Here is a 20,023-nt window from a genome sequence, read left to right on the forward strand (position 1 = left end):
AAGCTACTTAAGGATTTTTGAGATTCTTATTCTGCCTGAAGAAACCTCAATTTTCTTAATAGCTTGGGATCACTTTTTTTTTTAAACTTTCTCAGTAACATTAAAAGTGGCAGACATTAAAGCTCTTAAACTATACATCTCTTCTAAAATACTGGTCTAGAAAGTCATTCCTGCAAGGAATATAGAGTAGATCTGTTAGCAGACTTCAAAAATCTCTTTCAGAAAGGCATACAAAAGAAAACCCTGTGAAATACAAAGAAACAAAAGCGTATTTTTTGTAGCAATAAAGGAGCACATCACTTTCAGATTAAAATAGTTTAGCACACAAATACCTAGAAGGAAAAAATATTTCCATTTTGACAGTGTCTGTGCCAGACAATCATTCTAATGGAGATCCAAGAATACCATCTGTCTGGCTGTCTCATTCCAAGAATAATTCTGTCAGGTGGCAAAGTATGTAAAAAGATATGAAAAGGCCAGCAAACAGCAAACTGGGGTAGTTCAGGCAAGAAGTAAAACAAACCAAGTGTCATAGCTCTAGAATAGCAATTAAATGCAAGTATTGTATTTTTCTATCTTGTCTAAGCAATTAGTTTCTTTTGACAAAGAGCTGTCTTTAAATATTTAATGTAAAACCAAAGCTTTTGAGTCTCTCACAGAATGTACATACTGTGTGCAAGCAAATGCAGATGCACAGGGACTGACTACTGATTGCTACTTCACAGTTAACATGGTCCACTTGATTTGAGAATACAAGGGGTACAAATTTGCAAAATGCTCCAACTATGCACAGATTTTGGAAATGCCTTCAATCACAGCAGTATTAAAGAGATGTTTCAATTTTCTGAATGCAACAGAAAAGAGATGTACTTATTGGTTTTGTGTTATGCTTTATGTTACATGCTACAGGGTGCTTCAAAAGAACATTAAAAATGCATGGGTTGTTCTACAGGTAAGCAGCTAGCAATACCAGCACAACATGATCTAATGGAAGAAAAAATAAATTATATTCATAAGGCCTTGGCTGTTCCCCTGTGATAAAACCTCTCAGCATTCTTGTAAAACTCTAGTACGATTTCAAGTGCACTGTACAATCAACTTGCTCACCACATGATCCTGTGCATAACACTTGGTCAAATAAACAGAAAACGTGTACTCTATATAGGTATCTTCTGGTTTAATCTCTTCTTTTGGTGGTGGGACTCTTCAATGAGACAGCTATGCATAAGGCCCTTTGTATTTTCTAAGAGATACAGCAGAAAGCCTCAGGTAAAGTCTGGGGCAACCAAGCCAACCTAAATCAAGCCCAAAAAAATCTGCATTTGCGAAGAAACAACTACCTTTTATCAATAAACTGACATCACAGCTCTCAAAGCACATGCAGGCTGTTAAGATACTGAAAGTTGGAAAGGACACGGTCCTCATTCAATACTAGCAAAACCCTTACAAAAAAAGCTGCTAACACAGAAGTTAAGCACAATCAAGCCACTATCTTTAAAACAGTCTGAAAAAAACCATGGCAAATCCGTATCATGGGAACACTTAATACTCTCTTCAGTAACACGAACAATGAGTAGAGAAACTGGTATGGGCTTTGCTTTTTCCAGGTTAATTTATGCTATCAGAACATCGGTACAAAGCTGCATAAAGTGGCTCAAAAAAAAAAAATCATCGTTCTCCCCACCCTCCATCATTAAATATTCATCCAGAACGCTCCTGAGGAGCAGTCCTTGGACATTTGCTCTAGCCATATTCCCTTACATATCCAGTTCCTTTCTACATGTTTCATTAAACATGTATTTCTGGCCAAGTCTTTGCCTAGCCATTAAACTTTCAGGAGATTTGAAGCTGAACATGCAGTCCTAAATAGCCTCAAATATACATCCTTAACAAGACAGGCATAGTTTTTCTTTTATTGTCTGGAGAGATTGAGGTGTTTGAGTAGAAGGAAAAAAAGCAAGCTACAACCCAGCACATAAAAAGACATTCTCTCTTCTCAATTCTACTCTTTTGAAGCTTCAGCTAGTATCTACATAAAATGAAGGTTTGTTACTATAGATTTATAGTGGAAATTTTCACAGAGTAGTACATTTTTAGTGGCTTTAACAAGTTATTATTTAGATTTGTTACACCAGAAATTTAGGAAACCAAGGCAAAGTAAAAATTTATTTCACTGTTTCACAATACACACCTAAAATCTACATGATTATTAAAACAGTCATACACATTCTTTGATTAACAGTTTGCATCACATAACAAAGGTTTATATAAGTGCAGTATTTTCTCAGAAGTTTAAAATACAGGTATTGCTAAGATTTTTCAAGTAAAAAACCTTGTATTGGCTGACTGAGCGTCCAATACAGATAACATTCTTGCATTTTAAGTTACATACAGGAATTTTAGGATTCTCTTCATTACTTACCCAAAAATAATAGTGATGCTCAAGACTGCAGGTACATAGACTGTCATCAATGAACATAATCACATTGATTATGTCGTCTAAAGGCAAGCAGAACTTACAGGGCTTCAGCTCAGTTACAACTTATCTTCTTTTGCACTGATTTAAAAGCTCAGTCTTAAAATGCATTCGCTTGGGCAAATAATTACTTCCATTTTTAAACTGCAGGAGTTAACTGGTCAATATGAGGCAAATTGTAGTTAATGAAAAACTATGTGTTAACAAAAAACAACGTGTAATATGCAAACTGTACCTTAAAGCTCAGAGAAAAATCCACATAAAGGAAACATATAAACTCTCTAACATTCCAGTCAGTTATCAGGGGAAGCACACAAACAGTAACACTGAAGTTTGTCAACTCTTACAACTTCAAACTACTCAAGCAACAACAACAGTATCAAAACAGGTAGAACATGAGTACAAACATAACTTGAAGTAACTTTGAGAAATGTTACATTCTGTATTGCTAATTGAACTGTAGTACCATCTGTACTGCTAAATTGAACTGTAGTACCATCAAGTTAATTAATTTAGATTCTTTGAAGTCTTTGCTGATCAAATGGCTTTGTGTACTGTCTTTCCTTTTCTGAAGTGGTATGTCTTACCCTCCTGGGATGGGATAGAAGAGAGGACAACAAAATAAAATTCAATTAATCAGAATAAAGCAACCAAAGTTTCATGAAAACTATCTCCAGATACCCTGTACTCTATTCACCCCTCTCCAAAACTGAGAAAACACAGCTTCTGCATTCCCGTTTCAGAGTACACCTGTCTAGTTCACATCTGTTGTTTTGCAAAAAGGAAGCAAGGTCTTAGAAATGAATAATCTGAAATTAATACATGGCTTGGAATGTAATCAGAGATTACAAATCTACAAAGACTGAACACATACAGCAAAAAAAAAAAAAAATGACAACCAGCTACCAACCTGGACTATGATTTATTAGTTAAAGCAGAGACAAAGCATAACTGGCCAGCATCCACAGTATCTACCTCACTATACAGACTATCAAGGCTTAAACTCAACATCCTCTGTCCAAACTAGGGTGTAATCTACTATTTTCTGCCATGTCACTGAGAAATGACTAGCCAGACTTATGCTCTAATTGTTCATTAGTTGACAGTTCAGCAACTTTTATGCTGTCCTGATTAAATCCACTGAATCCAATTTCAGCACTTCTTTCCACCATTAAGCAACTGAGAGCCAAACCCACACATCTCAGAGCATGTACAAGGAAGAAAAAATTCAAGTGGCATTCACAGATATGAATTGCTTCATCTTTATGGTATCCTGTAGGTAACACACTGAAGGTCAGCTATGTTTCAGGGATATAATTTTTTATTTTCACTACATACCTTTACATTGTTGTCTTGTGATACAAAGTCATTTGTCAGCTGGTTCTCAGGATTAGACAGACAGGATAATACTGTTTGCATGCCCCTGTCCACAGACTTCTGAAATACAGTTATAGGTGCATATATAGTTATAGGTTATTTTCTTAGTTAGGGCATTACTAGCTAGCAATGCCAGTGTGTCACAGGGTTTACTTGGAAATCAGGATTCCTCAATTGCCTTGTGTTCCCTGAGATACTTGTAATTTTTTTGTCCTCCCCAATCTTTTAAAATTACTAACTCATCCCCCTTCAGTGTTACAGCATAACAATTCTAATCAGTGACATGCCAGTTCTCTTGTGGATGAGGCTGACAGCTGAAAAATGAAATTTCTCCTTTAGAAAACTGAATTCAGAGCAAACTGTTCACTAAATTGGGGCCATCTTCCACAAAACAGTGAGAAAAGGGAGAAAGTTACCAACTCAAATATTTGAAGCTTAAAATAAATCTACCTAAGACAGCAGGCAGTGCTACTGAATCTGCTTTTTTAGTATCTGTAATTTCCCCTGGAATTTCCACAGATTAGGCAAAGTCTTGTCAGTAGACTTGATCAGGTAGAACACACTTTATCCAGCCCTCAGCACTGCAAACAAGCACTAACAATTTCAAGGAAACGCGAGACTTCTGAAGTTGTACACAGAAATCAGATACATAAGACTTAACAACAGGCTGAAAGGAGCAATCATAACCTTGATTTCTAGGATATCTGTCCAAGACTCTTGACAAAGCTACATAACCCTCACGTGCAAATTTCTGGGAATGGCATTTATGATTAAAGAACATTAAAGTTTTGAGAAAGCACTTACTTTTTGTGGGCTGCTAGGCAACTGCGTGGGCTCTGGAACAGCACATTCCATCTGTATAAATCCTGGATCCTCAGAGCCATGATAGTTCACTGAAGTATACACCTATAGAGTTTTTAAGTATTACAATGTTTCAGTAACACTAGAAAAACATGCAGTTATGGTGTCACTGATCCTCATCTATTTGTAAACTGTGCCAACTTTATCTTTACAGTTTTGGTAAGTTTCACGAGTAGGAGAAATACTGTATCATGATCTGTTTTACTAAGACAGTTAAGAATGATACTTAAAGTTGCTTAACTGAGATAGTTCTAGAACAGTTGTCTGCCCCTACAATCAAGCTGTTAACATTTAACAAGGAAACCCCCATGTACGCCTACTCTTAAAAATATTTTGGCCTGCTACCATTGAATTGTAAAGTGATACACTATGACTGTATCACATTCATGGATGTTACTAAAAAAACTATTTCAAGCCAATAGTGTAATCAGTACTTCAATGACTTCTGACAGCTTTCAGAAAAAGAATGCCATTGACAAGAAAATTATATATTACAGCTTTTAAACACTTAATCAAAACTGAAGTCCATAAATATACCTAATTATACAAAAACACCCAGAGGGCACATTTAAATTCTGACATTGTAAACAAATAGAGTATTTTTTCCCCTTTCTCACAGGCGTTACTCGCATTAAGTCACAGAAAACAAGTAATTTTTTTAGAAGCCAGCAGCACCATCTACGGTTTGTAGCAGCCTGGGAAAATTTTTAAAACCTACTAGGAGGAACCAAAAAATTAATGAGTATTTGCAAAGAACATGGAGACTTTAAACTTTAAAAAATTCTACATCAGGTCAACTTCTTTTTCCTTCAACTTTTCCTGAAAAACCAACGCCATTTTATTTAAAATTCCAGAGTTCTGTGACTAGAACATGTAGTTCTAGTGCCAAAAGCAGACAGATCTGTTCCACCAGGTAACTCAAAAAAGCACATCAGTAGAAATTCTGAACAACTACATACTCTTATCACAATTACAGATTTTTGTAGACCAGATTACACAGATCCAGACAACAAAGAGACTTTTTTTTTTAAGTATCAAGCTGTAAAAACAATGTGCTAATTAAGAAGATAGTTTCAGAAGCTTAACTTTGTAGACTTACCGGAGCTGGAGGTATTACGTAATTCCTTGGCTCTCCAGCAAGCCACTGTGGTTGAGCCTTAAACAAAAATTGGACAAGAACCACCTTTTACTCAATTTCCAACACAGACAAGTAACTGCTCTGTAGAAGCCACTGTTTATAGGATGTTTCACAAAACAATTAGTTAATACATAGTCTCACATCCAGCAGATACCTTATTTTATTCAACTATCACCTTCTCACTCCAAGTTAAAGAAAAATTTAAAATATTTCTAAGTATTAGGAAATAAGGGAAACCAAATACCTACATTGAAAAAAAATCTCAAGCCTCTAGCTGCTTCCAGTTACTCCTAGTTTAACATCGGTAACAGGACTTAGCCACACACTTCACTTGCGAGTTCAAACTACACTACCAGCTAAGCACCTTCTCTGACATTTTTTAGTGCAAGAGCACATCCCCTCCCCTCTATATTAATCAAATAATTCATCTGATAAGATTCTGATTCCAAGTACCTAACATCCCACACTACAGCATGTACAAATGCAAAGTACTCCCACAAGTGCTACCAATTCACGCACTTTTTTCTAATTTGAAAGTTGTTTAATCACAGTATATTTAAGAAAAAAAAATGAAACTATATAAAGAAAAGAGTATGCGAAGTTACTCAATAGTTTTCATCACTATTTTATTTTTGCTTTGGTAGCTGTGAAGAACTGAAGGAAAATAGATTTCAAAGAATGAGAAGCACAGAAAGCTCAGACTTCAGTTAACACTTCATTCCAGCTTTGTCAGGTATCCAATAGCCTTTCTGCTTCTACTAAAACTTTACATACCTGATAGTTGTAAGCCGGTTGATACCCTATGGGAACTTGCTGCTTTAGCAGTACAGCTGGTGATGAACTGTATGGATAGGGCTGCAAATAAAGCTTTTTTTTAAAAAAAAAAAAAAACCACAAGTTTGAAGCAAGATACAAGTATGATATTTGTAGAGGTATTAGCCAGAAGCACATTTTTAGAAGTTACACTGTTATTTCAATTCCTGTGCAGACTAGACTCACTATTTAAAATCAACCCTTAGATTTCCCACAGGGCTTGCTTCAGCACTTCAGCCACTAATAACATCTATAAAGTGAGATTCCAAGTCTCATATCTAAAAATCCCATTTCTGCTTGTAACTGATCTTTTAAGTAATTTCAGAAGTACAAGTCATGCCATAAACTTTGAGAAGCAGATCTAGTCTGTCTGCAGATCACTCTGAAGGATCAGTTTCTAGGAGGCAAAGGAAGCTAAGTACTCCAATTAAGACAACTTCCTAGTATTTCTTTCCTTAAAGTACTCTGACACAGTGTTAGCCTGGAACCTTCTCAGATTCTTCAGAGAATAGTTAAAGGCACATTCCAGTATTTAAGAGAATTAATTAATATATAACATTAATTAATAATATAATATTAATTATACTATAATATTAATTAGTTAATAACATTAATAAACTAAGAAGGATCAGCAAGAATACTATTATCAAGCTCTCTGCCTTGCAAGAAAGTATTTCTGCAAGTTTGTTCTTCCTCTTTGCTTAAGATATACAAACAGGATCAGACTGTAGCCAGTACTGCCCCATCATACAGGCTAATGCAGTAAGAGAGCCTGATCTGGTTCACTCACAGCACAGGACTCATATGCAGGCCACAAGCAGTGTACCCACACCTCAGAAGCAATGCTCATCTGAAGTACCAGTACAGTGATGTCCTGCAGGCAATACTGTGCTGGGCACAGCTATTAACAGCAGATGCTGTAACACAGTGCTCTTGTAACACAACAGCAGTTTTAAAATCAAAGATATGTTTGGCCAGGAGAAGAGAAAAGCACATGAGAAGTTCTAATCACACTCCTGGTTTACAAAAATACATTTTAAATTTCATACTTTATTCTAAAGCAGGACAGCAACACGCTAAATATCTGGATAAATTTAATTTGTGAACTGCAGTTGTGACAGGCAATAATAATCTACCCTTCACTTTCAACAGTTCTCATTCTTAAATGGTATCTCCCTCTTGTTTTCTAACAAGTTAATATCACTGAATCAATTTTTCAAGGTTGCTGGCATTCCTTTGAAGTGGTTTGAAGTTGGGTGCTTCTTACTGGGGAAGGCAATATGAAAACAGGCAGGTAAGATCAGATTGGAATCTCAATACACACTCCAAAAGTTCATACATGCTTGCACCTTCAAAAAGTATTTCATTATGATTCGAAATCCGTGTCAGGAGCAGTCTTACCTGAACATACGGTGTTACTGGGTTCATGGCAGCTGGAGGCTGCACATATGTCTCCATACTCTGATTACCCCATACACTCTGGAACTGCGGTGGAGGAGGACCAAGAACTATTTGTCTGGGATACACGCAGGAATCTTGTTTTGAAACAGATAAAAAATAGTATTACGACATTACTACGTGTATTTCATTAAGAATCTGAATTCAATCTGGAAAAAAACCTTAAGGATTTTGAGTCTCAAATTTAACTCAGTATTAACTATATTGTACTGTGCTACCAACCTCACTCATTAAAAAAACATCATACAAGTGAGGTCACAGAAGTCAGAACCCAGGTTTAACTGAAATATACATACTACATCAGATAAAAAGTATTTGCAAGGATAATGACATATCATTACGGAAAAACCCTGTTATATTATATATATAATATATATATATATTATAAACCTGCAATATGAAAAATTTTATTTAGATATACTTACTTAAGTTTTGTTGTTTTCTGATTGCTGGCCCCAGTTTCAGCTTTTTACCATGGAAGTTGATTTGTGACTGAAAGAGAGGTTATTCTCTGTAAGCTGGGAATCAGCAAGGTGAGAGTTTTGTGGGATTTTAAAGAGAATGGATTCTGCTTCTACACCACAGTACATCAACTCTCATAAAAGGTCAACAGCCTCCAGTCTCCTCTCCCAACACCATATGCCTTTTTCCTCTGATTTCCTGCGGTACCCTCAGCTCAGCTATCTGCCTACTCACCAACCCTCCAAAATTATGTATCACTTGCCCTAATAGTAACATGCACTACTCGAATTTGCAACTATGTATCAGTGACTGCTAAGCCCTGCAGTTTTATACATACAGGTTTTAACTATTGCTGTCTCAGTGAGAGTACTACTGGAGAGTGAAACAGTCTAAGGTTTCTAGTGAAAGATTTTTGGTTTAGCCCTATTAGCACAATTTTGATACCAAGTATTTAAGTCAATATTGGATGCAGACAGTCTGGCTAGATTCTCTATCACATGCAACTCCACAGAAGTGCCTGCTTCAGAAGAAAATACATGGTTTTTCAATTTTCTCCCACTTCTGCTAAAGGAAGTGCTTTCAACAGGCAACAGCAACTGTATTGTTGCCTGTAAAATAAGAAGAAATATAATGATAAAAAAAACTTGCTCATTCTAATTTCAGAATGAGAAGATGATTCAACAGATACATGGGGGTGAAAAAAGATGCAATAACCTGATTAGTTTGACAAGTGGATATTTTTTGATTTGTCTTTTTTTCAGGGGAAAAAGTGCCTTGGTTGATTTGGGGCATTTTTAAATTAATTCTGGAATCCTGTTGTGCCAAAATCACGCAACTACCTTTTCCACCTCAACAATGAGAAACCCTGGGAGACAGGCCTCCCCTCTAAACAAAAGACAACTTTCCATTCTGAACTGCAAACAGGTTCATGCTGGACCAGAATGCAGTTACAGACCTAAAGCAGAAGAAAAACACTGTCAAGGCTGAACAAGGCTACAAAGCCTTGTTGAACAGGAGGATGAACACAGGCACCAAGAGTAATTTTAGTTAGAGAGGTTCTATCATGTTGATTTACAGAAAGCACTGTGACCACTCAGTACAGATTAGACCTGAAGTGATTTAGTGCAGTAGCCATTGCTTATAATTGGAGCTCTACAGCACCCATGTTAATTTCTTCCTTTCTTCAATCCCCTCCAAAAGCCAACAGATTCTATCTGAACGTGCTTCTTCTTGGCATGGCAGGAATTTGTACTGCCTGCAGACCTCAAATGTGCACTGAAAAGAAAATCCACGATATGCCTCAGGGTCTTCCAAGACCTCTGGTATACAAACTCACATCAGTAAGTACTGAATTAATAGAGGAACACTGCAGGCTCCAGTTTTGAAGAAGCACACACAGAAAATCAGTGATGTACATGGCTCAAATGTCAATGCTATTCAAGAGGTCTCCACAGAAATCATTACCTCAGAAAAAGCATTCCACACTGATGTGACATAACAAAAGTAATCCACAGTAAAAAGAAAAAGGTGCTCTCAGATGAAGTCTGTTGCTCAGTACAGCAGTCACTGTATATTTTTGTCATCATAGCATCAAGTAACAGCAAGCTTTTAAAATCTTTTGGTGAGGATCAAGGATCTCCTGCTGGGGTTTCATTACTCTCCATTTTATTCAAACATGCTCTCTTCCCACTTACAGAGCTGTATGGCCAGTAAACACATCTGCACATCACACAACACTGCATTTGTGCCTGGAACATCCGTCTGGATTTGTCTTTCTGATCTACTTCCCCAAGAGCTTCAGAAGCAAATGAGAGACTGTTCATCCTCCAGAGATACAGGAGTTTTCTAAGGCAAAGACTTCAAAGAGGCAAGTATTTCAATACATGTTATTTTCACAGTTACTGTATTCAGTAACTGGAAGAAAGAGGGAAAATAAAAAGCTTTGTCTGTGGTTTGTGACTGGCCCTAGTCTATGAGAAGAACCAAGTACCCGACTAGCTTATAAGCGCCGAGATCTAAAATTTCTCTGGTACCAAACTCCCAAGATCAGAAGGGTTGTAACCCTTCTGATGTAAGTTCGGACCGCTTCATTACCTGTGTTAGCTACAGGAAAACTATATGGTGACAGTGCTGTGGTTTAACATAGTTTGGTTTTTAGTTAAGGAAAAAAAACCACTAGCTACAGAAGTGATTACCTGTAAGGACCCTGGCAGCTTCCTTCAGACCTGACAAAACCAATCAGCTGGCTAATTTTCAATATTGACACCCTGTTAAACCACTTAAGAAAGCTGAACGCACCTCTGTGAAATCACATTTAAAAACTAACAAACCACGGGAAAGACTCTTGCTTCCAGCCTTTGAACTCCGGCTGGGCCAGGCCTCGCTCCACTGCACAGCCAGGTTGGCAGATTCTGCCGCCACCGAGTTCCAACCACAGCCTGACCCCTCTCTGGCTGTGAGCTGCTGAACCACCCTGTTGGCACCGTGGAAAAATCATGTGGCTAAGAACAGAGGTGGCCCTGCAGCCCCACAGCTGGAATTAACTGCAGCAAGGGCCCAAAAGCAGCCATGCAGCCAGAGCAGCTGCTGCCCAGCAGAGATCACATGACTATCTACAGGCCTGGCCTCCCATGGCATGGCAGGAGAGGTTCCTCTCCCTAAATGAACTGAAGAAAAATTTTAAAAGTGGTAAGCTGACTGAAAATACCAAATTCATCTCTTCACGTTGTCAGTAGGAAAAGAAAGAAGAGTTGGGGGGGAGGAAAAGTGTTCTGAAGGTTTATTCTGATTTCTTGTTATTTTTCTTTTAGTCCTGTTAATAAAGTTTTCTTTATACCCTTTAAAGTTTTGAGCCTGCTTTGCTCTCCCTCCTAATCTTTATCTCACAGCAGAAAATAAGTAAATAATTCTAGTGGATGTACTGGTATATGGCCAGCACTAGACCCACTACACACAGGAACACCCACAGCACAATCTAGAAGGCTTAGAAAATACTTGCACTCCAAGTAGCATCCAAATGCACAAATACTGCTAGAGAAACCTATTTCAACTACTGAGACATAAGTAAAAAATTAATACTGTCTTCCATGATACTGATACTCCTATGCCCTAGGTAACCCAAAATGTTATTGTATTTCATCTATCTGTGCCCAAAATTGTTACTGTCTCTTAAGACCCTGGAGCCAGAAAACACAACCATGGGGCAGAGTGGGGCAAGTGCCCCAGTCTTTTGAAAGTTCAAAGCACAGAGCTCTCTCTCGCCTTGTGATCATTGCTCAAGACAGAGGCTCTGCTCTGGGGCTTTTCCCCGCTTCTCTTTTGTTTCTCTCTTGCATCTTAGACTGGCTCAAGGTGAATTCTGTGACTGCCTGTCTGCAGCCACCACGGAGCAGCCCTGCAGAAGTGAAGGCAGAGCCGCCCCCCCAGCCCAGCTGCCTGGCCTTGCCTGGCTGTCTGCAGCCAAGGAAGGCAAATCCCTCTGCGAGTTCTAGCTCTTGACCAAGTACCAGCTCCTGAAGAGTGCCAGCTGCATTCATCAATGAAGAGGTAAGAAGGGGGAGGGCTGTCACCATTTTCCCCTTGTCTTTGGAACTATACAGTTGGTCTGCTGCAGAGGCCACCATTTGGGGAGAGGTGTCACTCCACCATTTCAAGTTTCTCGTTGTTCCCTGGGGGTCCAGGAAAATTCAGCAACTTTGTAACTAGTGACTATTACTGTTATTTTTTTGCCTCTTGCAATTTCCTTCTTTATTACCAAACTGTTATTTTTTCACTTATATTTATCCATATTTGTTTCTCCTTATTGGTAGAAAAGGATTGGTTAACCAAAAGGAGACATTACTCATTTTAGAGTGTCCCACTTTAATTATCTTAAATCAAGAGATCCCAATAACTAAATGTCTACATTTCTGCCAAAAGCAAAAGGGTTTCATGACAGTCATCCACTACAAAAAGCAAGCAGCCAAACACATTCAAGGCTTTCAAGCGCATAAATAAATGAGAGCAATCAGAAACAAAACCACAAGAGATGTTCGACCACACTAGGCTAAAAACTAATCAGCTGAAAACTAATTTGCTTCTTATTTAAGCAAATACATAAAGACTTTACCACCACTACACATTTTAGAAAGTTTATCTTTTGGGCAATCCTAGACTTTCTGTGTCCTAACTTACTCTACAGGGTACATAACTTGGCTTCCACAAACTTGTCTCTAGCCTTCAAACCTCAGCTTCTTAGAGTAATTTGGACAAAGAGCTTACCTCAACTATCTTTTGAACATCCACATTGTCCAGGAAAGACACAAATCCATACCTAAAAAGGAAGAACAGACTACTCAGTAATAATCAAATCAGTTTCATTTGATTATTAGCCAAATTCTTTTGAACAAGACCAGCTCACAACGTGCCAGGTACACTATACTACACATCAAAATTATCAACTAGGACATTAGTTTATTATTCAGCCTAAAAATGTATTTACTGCTAACTAGCAGTTATGGGGCCAAATGAAAGAAACTAAATGCCAGACTTTAGAGTAACGTGAAAGAGAAATAAGGGTTATTTTTTCATTTTAGCTACTCAAAATGAGTACTGCTGTTAGTATTAGCAGCTCAGAAAGTTAAAAATTTAAATAAGATCTGACTTATCTTTAAATTTTGTATTTACTACAGAGGTCTGGATGACAGTAGGCATTACAGGAACACTAACACCAGTGAAACAATTCTTGAAGAGGTTTTTCAATTTATTCCACTGCATCCCTAGTTTATCTGATCTATACAATTAAGATTATTTCAGAGCATTATAGTAACAATTGCATCCCATTAATGGAATAAGTCAAATCATTATCAATACTTGTAACATACATTGGCTAATTGCACAGCAGGGTTCACTTTGCAGACTAGCAAGGGATATGAGAAAATGAATTTTATTTCCAGCTCTTCCCCTGCTACATATGCTGAAGAAAAAGATGTGACATTCTAGGATCTAAGCATAGAATCTAAGAAAAACTGGGCTGGAAGGAACTTCAAGAGGGTACATCTTCTCATCTGAAGGGATAACCTCAAAACTGGGATGGCTTCCCCAGAACTCAACAGGGTAAGGTCCTTCATTTTATTTAAGGGTTTCACCACAGTAATCCATAACTCTTCTATATATACAAAGGGAAATTTCCCTTGTTTCACCTTTGTTCACATACTTTCACTCTTCACCCAAACAAGTTTGGGCTGTTTTACTCTAGAACTTATCCACAAGTTACAGGAGAGGGCAGAGCCACTGCAATGAATAAGCCATCTTAATTCTCTTAATCATCCTGAACTGTCACCAGATTTTTAACTACTCTAGCCAACAGAACAGTCTTACAAAAGAATTGACTGTGTAAGCATCACATGAGTTAGGCTTTGTTTCCAATGGCTGAGTGACAATCAGCTTCTTTTCCCCGAATGGAAAGACTGAAGTCAGAAAATTAATGCTATTCTTTGTAAGATTATACAGATCTAGTTGGGGGCAGTATAGATGTACTAGTTTCACAGTCTTAACTCACCACAACAGAAAGCTGCAGCTAGTATTAAAGCTTATACATGTGAAGTGTGTTGCTAAGTATCTGCGCATATCACCTATTACAGAATGCTATCCACATAAGCAGCAACTTAAAACAACTACTCATATTCTACCCACCCCTTTGAAACACCAGTTCTGTCAGTGATGACCTTCACCTCCTTCACAGTACCATATTGTTCAAAGACACTCCGAATTTCTGCTTCGTTCATCTACAAGAAAACAAGGTCTTAAACATCTTCAAAAACATTCAAGTGCTTAGAACTGTTTTAAACCTATTTTTTAAACCTATTTTCCACTACCATAAGAACTAAAGGTTAGTTTTGGAAGACATGTTCCAGAAATCGCCCATAACATTTCAATACCTTCAAGATTGTCAAATGCACACACACAAAGAAAAAAAATAACCCCACCACCACAAAGTAGTAAAAAAATCCACATTAGAACAGGAGCAAAATTTCCACTGATGTACCCTATATACATGTTAAACAACTAAAAGTGTATACATACCCTTATGTCAATTCCACCAACAAAGACTGTGTTTGGCATGATTTTTCCTTCTGGTAAAACATAGCCCTGACTGACTGCTGCTGAATAGGCACTGCTCTCCGGGGCGCTTGAATGCTGCATCTCCACATGCGCTGCCTAAAAAATTTAAACAAAAATACTTACTTTAGTCAACTAGATTACATTTTAAGACATCAGAATGCCTGCACCTTCCTATAGATATAGCAGGGGATGAGGAATTTCAATAGCACAAATGGACCATTCATTGGTTCTAACACTTCTCAGTTCAAATTAAACTGGCTCTACAAAATCTGGCAGGAAGATTAACATGAAGTGAGCAGTTTGTCACCCACCTGGTATTCTGCTTTTGTTTGGCTGCATACTCAGCTAAAGGGCATTTGAACTGAAATCTGAGATGGCAACTCCTCAAGCTGACCTAACTGTTGCCTCTACTTCTTTCTTTCTGGATGTGCCAGTGAACCAAGCTAGAAGTGGTATTCCCTTTGTTGTGCAAGTTCTTGGCAGCCCTAAAACAGGAAACGGCTCTCAGCAGAGGTGCCCAGCAAGCGCCAGCACCAGCTGAAGGAAGCTGGTAGCCACAGACACTGCTGGTAACCACAGATGCTGCTGGTACACCCATCACACATGGCCTTGGCCACCATGGAAGTGCAGTGTTAGTGTCTCACACTAATGATGCAGAATTTTCAAAGAAAATTAACTTATTTAACACTCTCACACATTATGTACCTGAAAGAAAGAATAAACAGACTACTTAGGCATTCTGGCAAGATGGGCAACATCAAAAATAAGATGAATACACCTATTTCCTAGAACTTGAAAAGGAGATGAAAAATGCACAGTGGTAAAATTCTCCTAGAACAAAAAGAAAGAAAATCTCCCTCCAAAGCCACTTTTCAAGTCCTCAGTACTATGGAAAACGTTTGCCAATTCAAAAAAATTACTGTCTTATCTAAACCCAAATAATTTTACCAACATAGCACTACACAAATGACTGTTCTACATACACGATGCACTCACACTGCTGCTGAAACAGTGTCCAAAGCCTAAACCACCTCAAGTTTTTAGGTGGGAAATCCTTCCCATGATGGGATTGTCTATACTGGAATTACAGCATCAACTGAAGTGACTCATCCCTTTAAAATTACTCTGAAAGAAGTCTAATTTGTCTTATCTCATGAAGTAGCTCTGAAATCGAATTTCCAGATGTCACGAATATTAGGCTTTATTCAGTTTTTCAGCTTATCTGAATTAAAAGGTAGTTTTTTTTCTTCTCTCATCAAAATATAAAATTAATCTGTTTGCTCTCTATTATTCCTGCAAACATGAAGTTTAAATTGATGAGGGGAAACTGGTATAAAGGTCCTCCTTACAGTAGTCGGGAGACTAGTTAAGAGTTTTGGCAAAAGAAAAGGTGGAAAAGGACGATTGCTGGGCTAGGTGGAGGAAATACCCGCTTACCCATCCACGTGTGTTACAAACATCACTCAGTTTTATGCTAATCCAGGAGAGAAAAACGCTCACTTTTTTTTGGCCACACAAGCCCATGATTTCTCAGGCTTCTCTCTGGCCTCAGCACATTCTGTTTAAAGTAAGCATTAGTCTTTTCTTTTTTTCCAAATTGAAACATTTAAACCCCGTGACCTACGTCCCGCTGCGCGGACACTGAGCGCAGTCTCCATGACAGCGCCAGTGCCTGAGGAAAGAGCACGGCTGGCGCCGCAGCCTTCCCGCTGGGCACTAAGTGGAGCCCTCGGCCCAGCACTGCACGGTAGGCACAACTTCTCCTGTATTTAAAAAAAAAATTAAAAGCCCTACCACCTTACTCGTATAGTGCTTGAAGGGTCAGCGCTACAGTCACGTTTCTCAAACAGAAAGAACAAACAGCAAGCAGCATGTTGGTGCGAGCCGAGGAGCCCGCAGCACACCGGGCGACGCCGGGTCTTGACTCTGGCCGGGGGGGAGAGCGGGGTGGGGGGAACGCAGGACCTCGGGCAGGCGAGGAGCCGCTCGTGTGCCGCCGCCATTTTACATCCTCACACCTCGGCTGCCCAGTGCCGACGGGGCGTGGGCAGGAAGGTTTGGCGCTCAGGACAATGAAAGCTGCTCGCAAGGCCCAGACAAAGCATCCTGCCGGACCCTAGGCGCACCGGGTACACCGCCACGGGAAGGCGGAGGGGCGCCCGCCCAGCCGTGAGGGACGGCGCTATTTTAGCACCGTCACAAAATGGCCGCTCGAGGGTGTGAAGCGTGTTCCGACGCCAAGCCTCCCGCAGACCGTAACGCCGACAGCTCCGAGCCAGAGGTTCCCCTGCACAAGCCCCCGGCCTTCAATTGCGGTATTCTATTCCCTCCTTCACCTTAGCTGCTCGCCTCGTAAGGTTTTAAAACCCTCAAGACAGTTATAATGCTAGTAGCTCTCAGGGGTTCAGCCCCGTCACCGCGTTACAAGGGGACACTGCTCCAGCTGAGAGAATTCCCACTTCTCACCCCAAGAACGACCCGAAGAAGTTACTACTCCACTCTCCGCTCCGCTGCCCGCTGGCGGTCCCTCCTCAAAGCACATCACCCAGCAGAAGCCCGCCCGGCGGCTCGGCATTCAAACACCCCCTACCCCACTGCCCCAGCACAGCTCCCCTTCGGCGTTCACTCACCATCACTCACTAGAGCTGAGGCTGCGCTCACACACTTAAAAAAAAATAAGGGTTTTCAAACAAAACCTATATGAACTTTTTTGAGAAAGCTAAGCGCCGACGGTCGGTTCTCCTCGGTCACAAAGCTGAATTCCCGACGTCGATAAAAGCCGGTCCGAGGTAATCCCGTTCTCCTTAAATAGCCCCTTTGGGGGATGGGACAGAAGAGGCCACACCCTCCCTCCTCTCTTCGCACTCGTCGTACCCCCCCACCCGCTTGCCACATGGCCCCTGTCCCTTGCTGTCTGAGTTTTAGAAGACAAAGGATCGAGAATACTGTGGCGTTTCTGGGTTTTTTTTGAGGCGGCGAATTAGGCGACTATCATTTGTGGCATTGCACCGGAAGTTGCTGTTGAGTGCATGGCAGCAGCAGCAGCAGCAGCACCTGCCGTTTTTAACAAGAGCTTGTACTTCGCTTGTGGAAGTTTTGAGAATGGTGTGTTATTGAAGAGGCTTTAACACACTTTGAGGCAAAAGCTCAAAGTAGCTCTCTTATTAATGTTGTCACAAAGCAATGCTATATAGCTGTGCTAGAGTAATCGGTCTCCATTACTCTGTGCTGAATTCCAGCTTTCTGCCCAATCACCAGTGGGCCAAGGCCTTTCTAGAAGGAAATCTCTCTGTAAGCCCTCCTGGTTCTACAGGAATAAGATGGGATTTGGAAATTAGTTTTAAATAGCTGTTTGCCACTAGTATCAAATGTTTAGAACAGATACTGATTTTAGAAAGTTCCAGGGAGAGGGGAATCTTATGAACATCTCACCAAAATTAACCCAACCTCTGACTGGGCTAGGTTCATAAGATGTTTAATTTATGGTTTGCTTTTTTAGGGTTTGTTTGTGTTTGGGGTTTTTGTGTTTGGGGGGTTGTTTATGTTTTGGGGGTTTTGGGGTTTTTTTTGTGGTTTTTTTTGTTTTTTTTTGTTTTTTGGTTATAGCAAAGACATACAAGTGATCCTTGTAAAGGATGAAAAATTGAAATAGAAAACAAAACTGATGGAGTGTATTTAACATGTAAGATGGTTTTTCCAATCAAATTTTATGTCTTCTAAAGAGTCAATTTTTTAATCAGTTTTCAGATGCCTTTTCCAGATGTTATCTTAATAATCCAAAGTAGACTGCTGCACTGGATTTACATGGGACCCAGAGCTGGTTTAGGTAATAGCAATAACAAAGCCCTGATCATATAAATGTGTTTATGTTACCTATAGCAGAGATTTTGTTAAATCTGATGGGGTTGCAATATTATCTAAAGGTAAGCATATGCCTGAGCTTTCATGCAGTTAATGCCCACTTACTTAAATGACAGGCATGCTGTACAATACTTTATCAGATCTTATTTGAAATGGCTGAGACTTTGAAAATGGTCCCCAACAATGAGGGGAAAATAATACATAGTATTTACTTTGGTATAATGGATTCATATTTGACCTTAAGGGTGGCAACAAGTGAGGCTGTTCTGAGTTTTTTGTACTGGGTTTGGGTCAGGCTTGTGTCCTGTTTTCCTTAACTAGGCATTAGCTTCTAAAACTGAAGAAGATCTGTTGCTTAAAACAAAGGAGAAAGTAATTTATTTTCTGCTGCCAATACACAAATTTCAAAAGGAGTGGAGGAAGTGGAGTAGGAAATCACTGTCTTAGCTTGTTTTATCAATACTGCTATTACAATGGTTAATGCTCAATAGATTTATTTGTTAAATGCACTAAGTAGCAGATGAAGAAACAAATTTTATATTCTGCTACACCATGTAGTACTTACCACTTGAATACACCAATTTTTTTGTTTTGTTTCATTTTTCCTCTTTAATTAGGGCATTGGTAAATCAATTAATTTAGTAAATCAGAGTAATTCAGGGAGAGCCTCTGGCTTAGGATCTGATAGGCTGCAGTGGGTGAGAATTCTACAAAAAATGTAATGAAAAATTACCAGTCTGATTACAGATAGTAGAGGTTGCATCTTGAAATTTAATACACCTAAGTACAGGACTATGTGCTTTAAAAGTCAGGTTAGGTTTAGTCTTCCTAGAAGTAGACTTAAAAGTGGATAGCAAGAGTATCATATAGCATTTGAATTTTTGTAGCATTTCTCATAACTTGTCTGCAATTTTGGGATCTTTTCTTGTGAATAATGTTGACTCTTTCTGTAAAGTTGAAGCAGCTAACTACTCCTAGGAGATTCATAAATATGAAAATGAGAATATGAAAGATATATTGAAGCTATTAGATTAAGAACAAGAGAAGAAAGTCCCAATTTTTAGACAGCAAGCTTGCCTAAGAAAAAGATGCTGAGTAACCAAAGAGGATTTGAAAATCTGTTTTCTGCGTTTCCTATTTCATACTGAAGAGAGTGCCACATACATTTCACTTCAGGCTTTAAAGCCCTGAAGGGTTCATTCTATATCTGGTTAAATTTTGGATGTTTCCTTTGCTGGTCTTTGCATTGGGGTAGCTATTTAAGAGGATGTATCATAATGTTCTGATGAAGACCTGCCATTTTTAAAAAAATCTACACTGTTATAATTTGCACTGAAGCCACTAGAGTATCCATAATCAAAACAAAATCTATATTTTCACTAGTACAGTAAAATCCTTCAAAATGAATAATTTGCTGAATGATTTTCCTTATATTTCCCCCCTCGACTCTAAGAAGTAATGTAACACAAGTAACT

The 20,023-nt window shown here is 39.0% G+C and overlaps 1 protein-coding gene across 6 annotated transcripts; it reads right to left on the reverse strand.

Moving 5' to 3' along the window:
* Positions 1 to 2,152: 2,152 nt before the first annotated feature.
* Positions 2,153 to 17,407, reverse strand: DAZL (deleted in azoospermia like). Of its 6 annotated transcripts, none has more exons than XM_053967652.1 (12): positions 17,154 to 17,236; positions 14,999 to 15,172; positions 14,649 to 14,783; positions 14,259 to 14,350; positions 12,846 to 12,897; positions 8,549 to 8,615; positions 8,067 to 8,200; positions 6,627 to 6,719; positions 5,814 to 5,870; positions 4,658 to 4,759; positions 3,815 to 3,913; positions 2,153 to 3,067 (listed from the first exon to the last, which is right to left on the reverse strand). In XM_053967652.1, exons 3-12 carry the CDS (start codon positions 14,766 to 14,768, stop codon positions 3,014 to 3,016), a joined length of 870 nt encoding a protein of 289 aa, XP_053823627.1. In that variant the 5' UTR covers positions 14,769 to 14,783; positions 14,999 to 15,172; positions 17,154 to 17,236; the 3' UTR covers positions 2,153 to 3,013. The 6 variants fall into 6 exon arrangements, with proteins under 6 accessions (XP_053823627.1, XP_053823635.1, XP_053823618.1 ...); XM_053967660.1 differs by lacking the exon at positions 17,154 to 17,236 and adding an exon at positions 16,490 to 16,557; XM_053967643.1 differs by lacking the exons at positions 14,999 to 15,172; positions 17,154 to 17,236 and adding an exon at positions 17,318 to 17,407.
* Positions 17,408 to 20,023: the final 2,616 nt, after the last annotated feature.

This window comes from Vidua chalybeata, chromosome 1 (assembly GCF_026979565.1).
Source record: "Vidua chalybeata isolate OUT-0048 chromosome 1, bVidCha1 merged haplotype, whole genome shotgun sequence".
Classification (NCBI taxonomy): domain Eukaryota; kingdom Metazoa; phylum Chordata; class Aves; order Passeriformes; family Viduidae; genus Vidua; species Vidua chalybeata.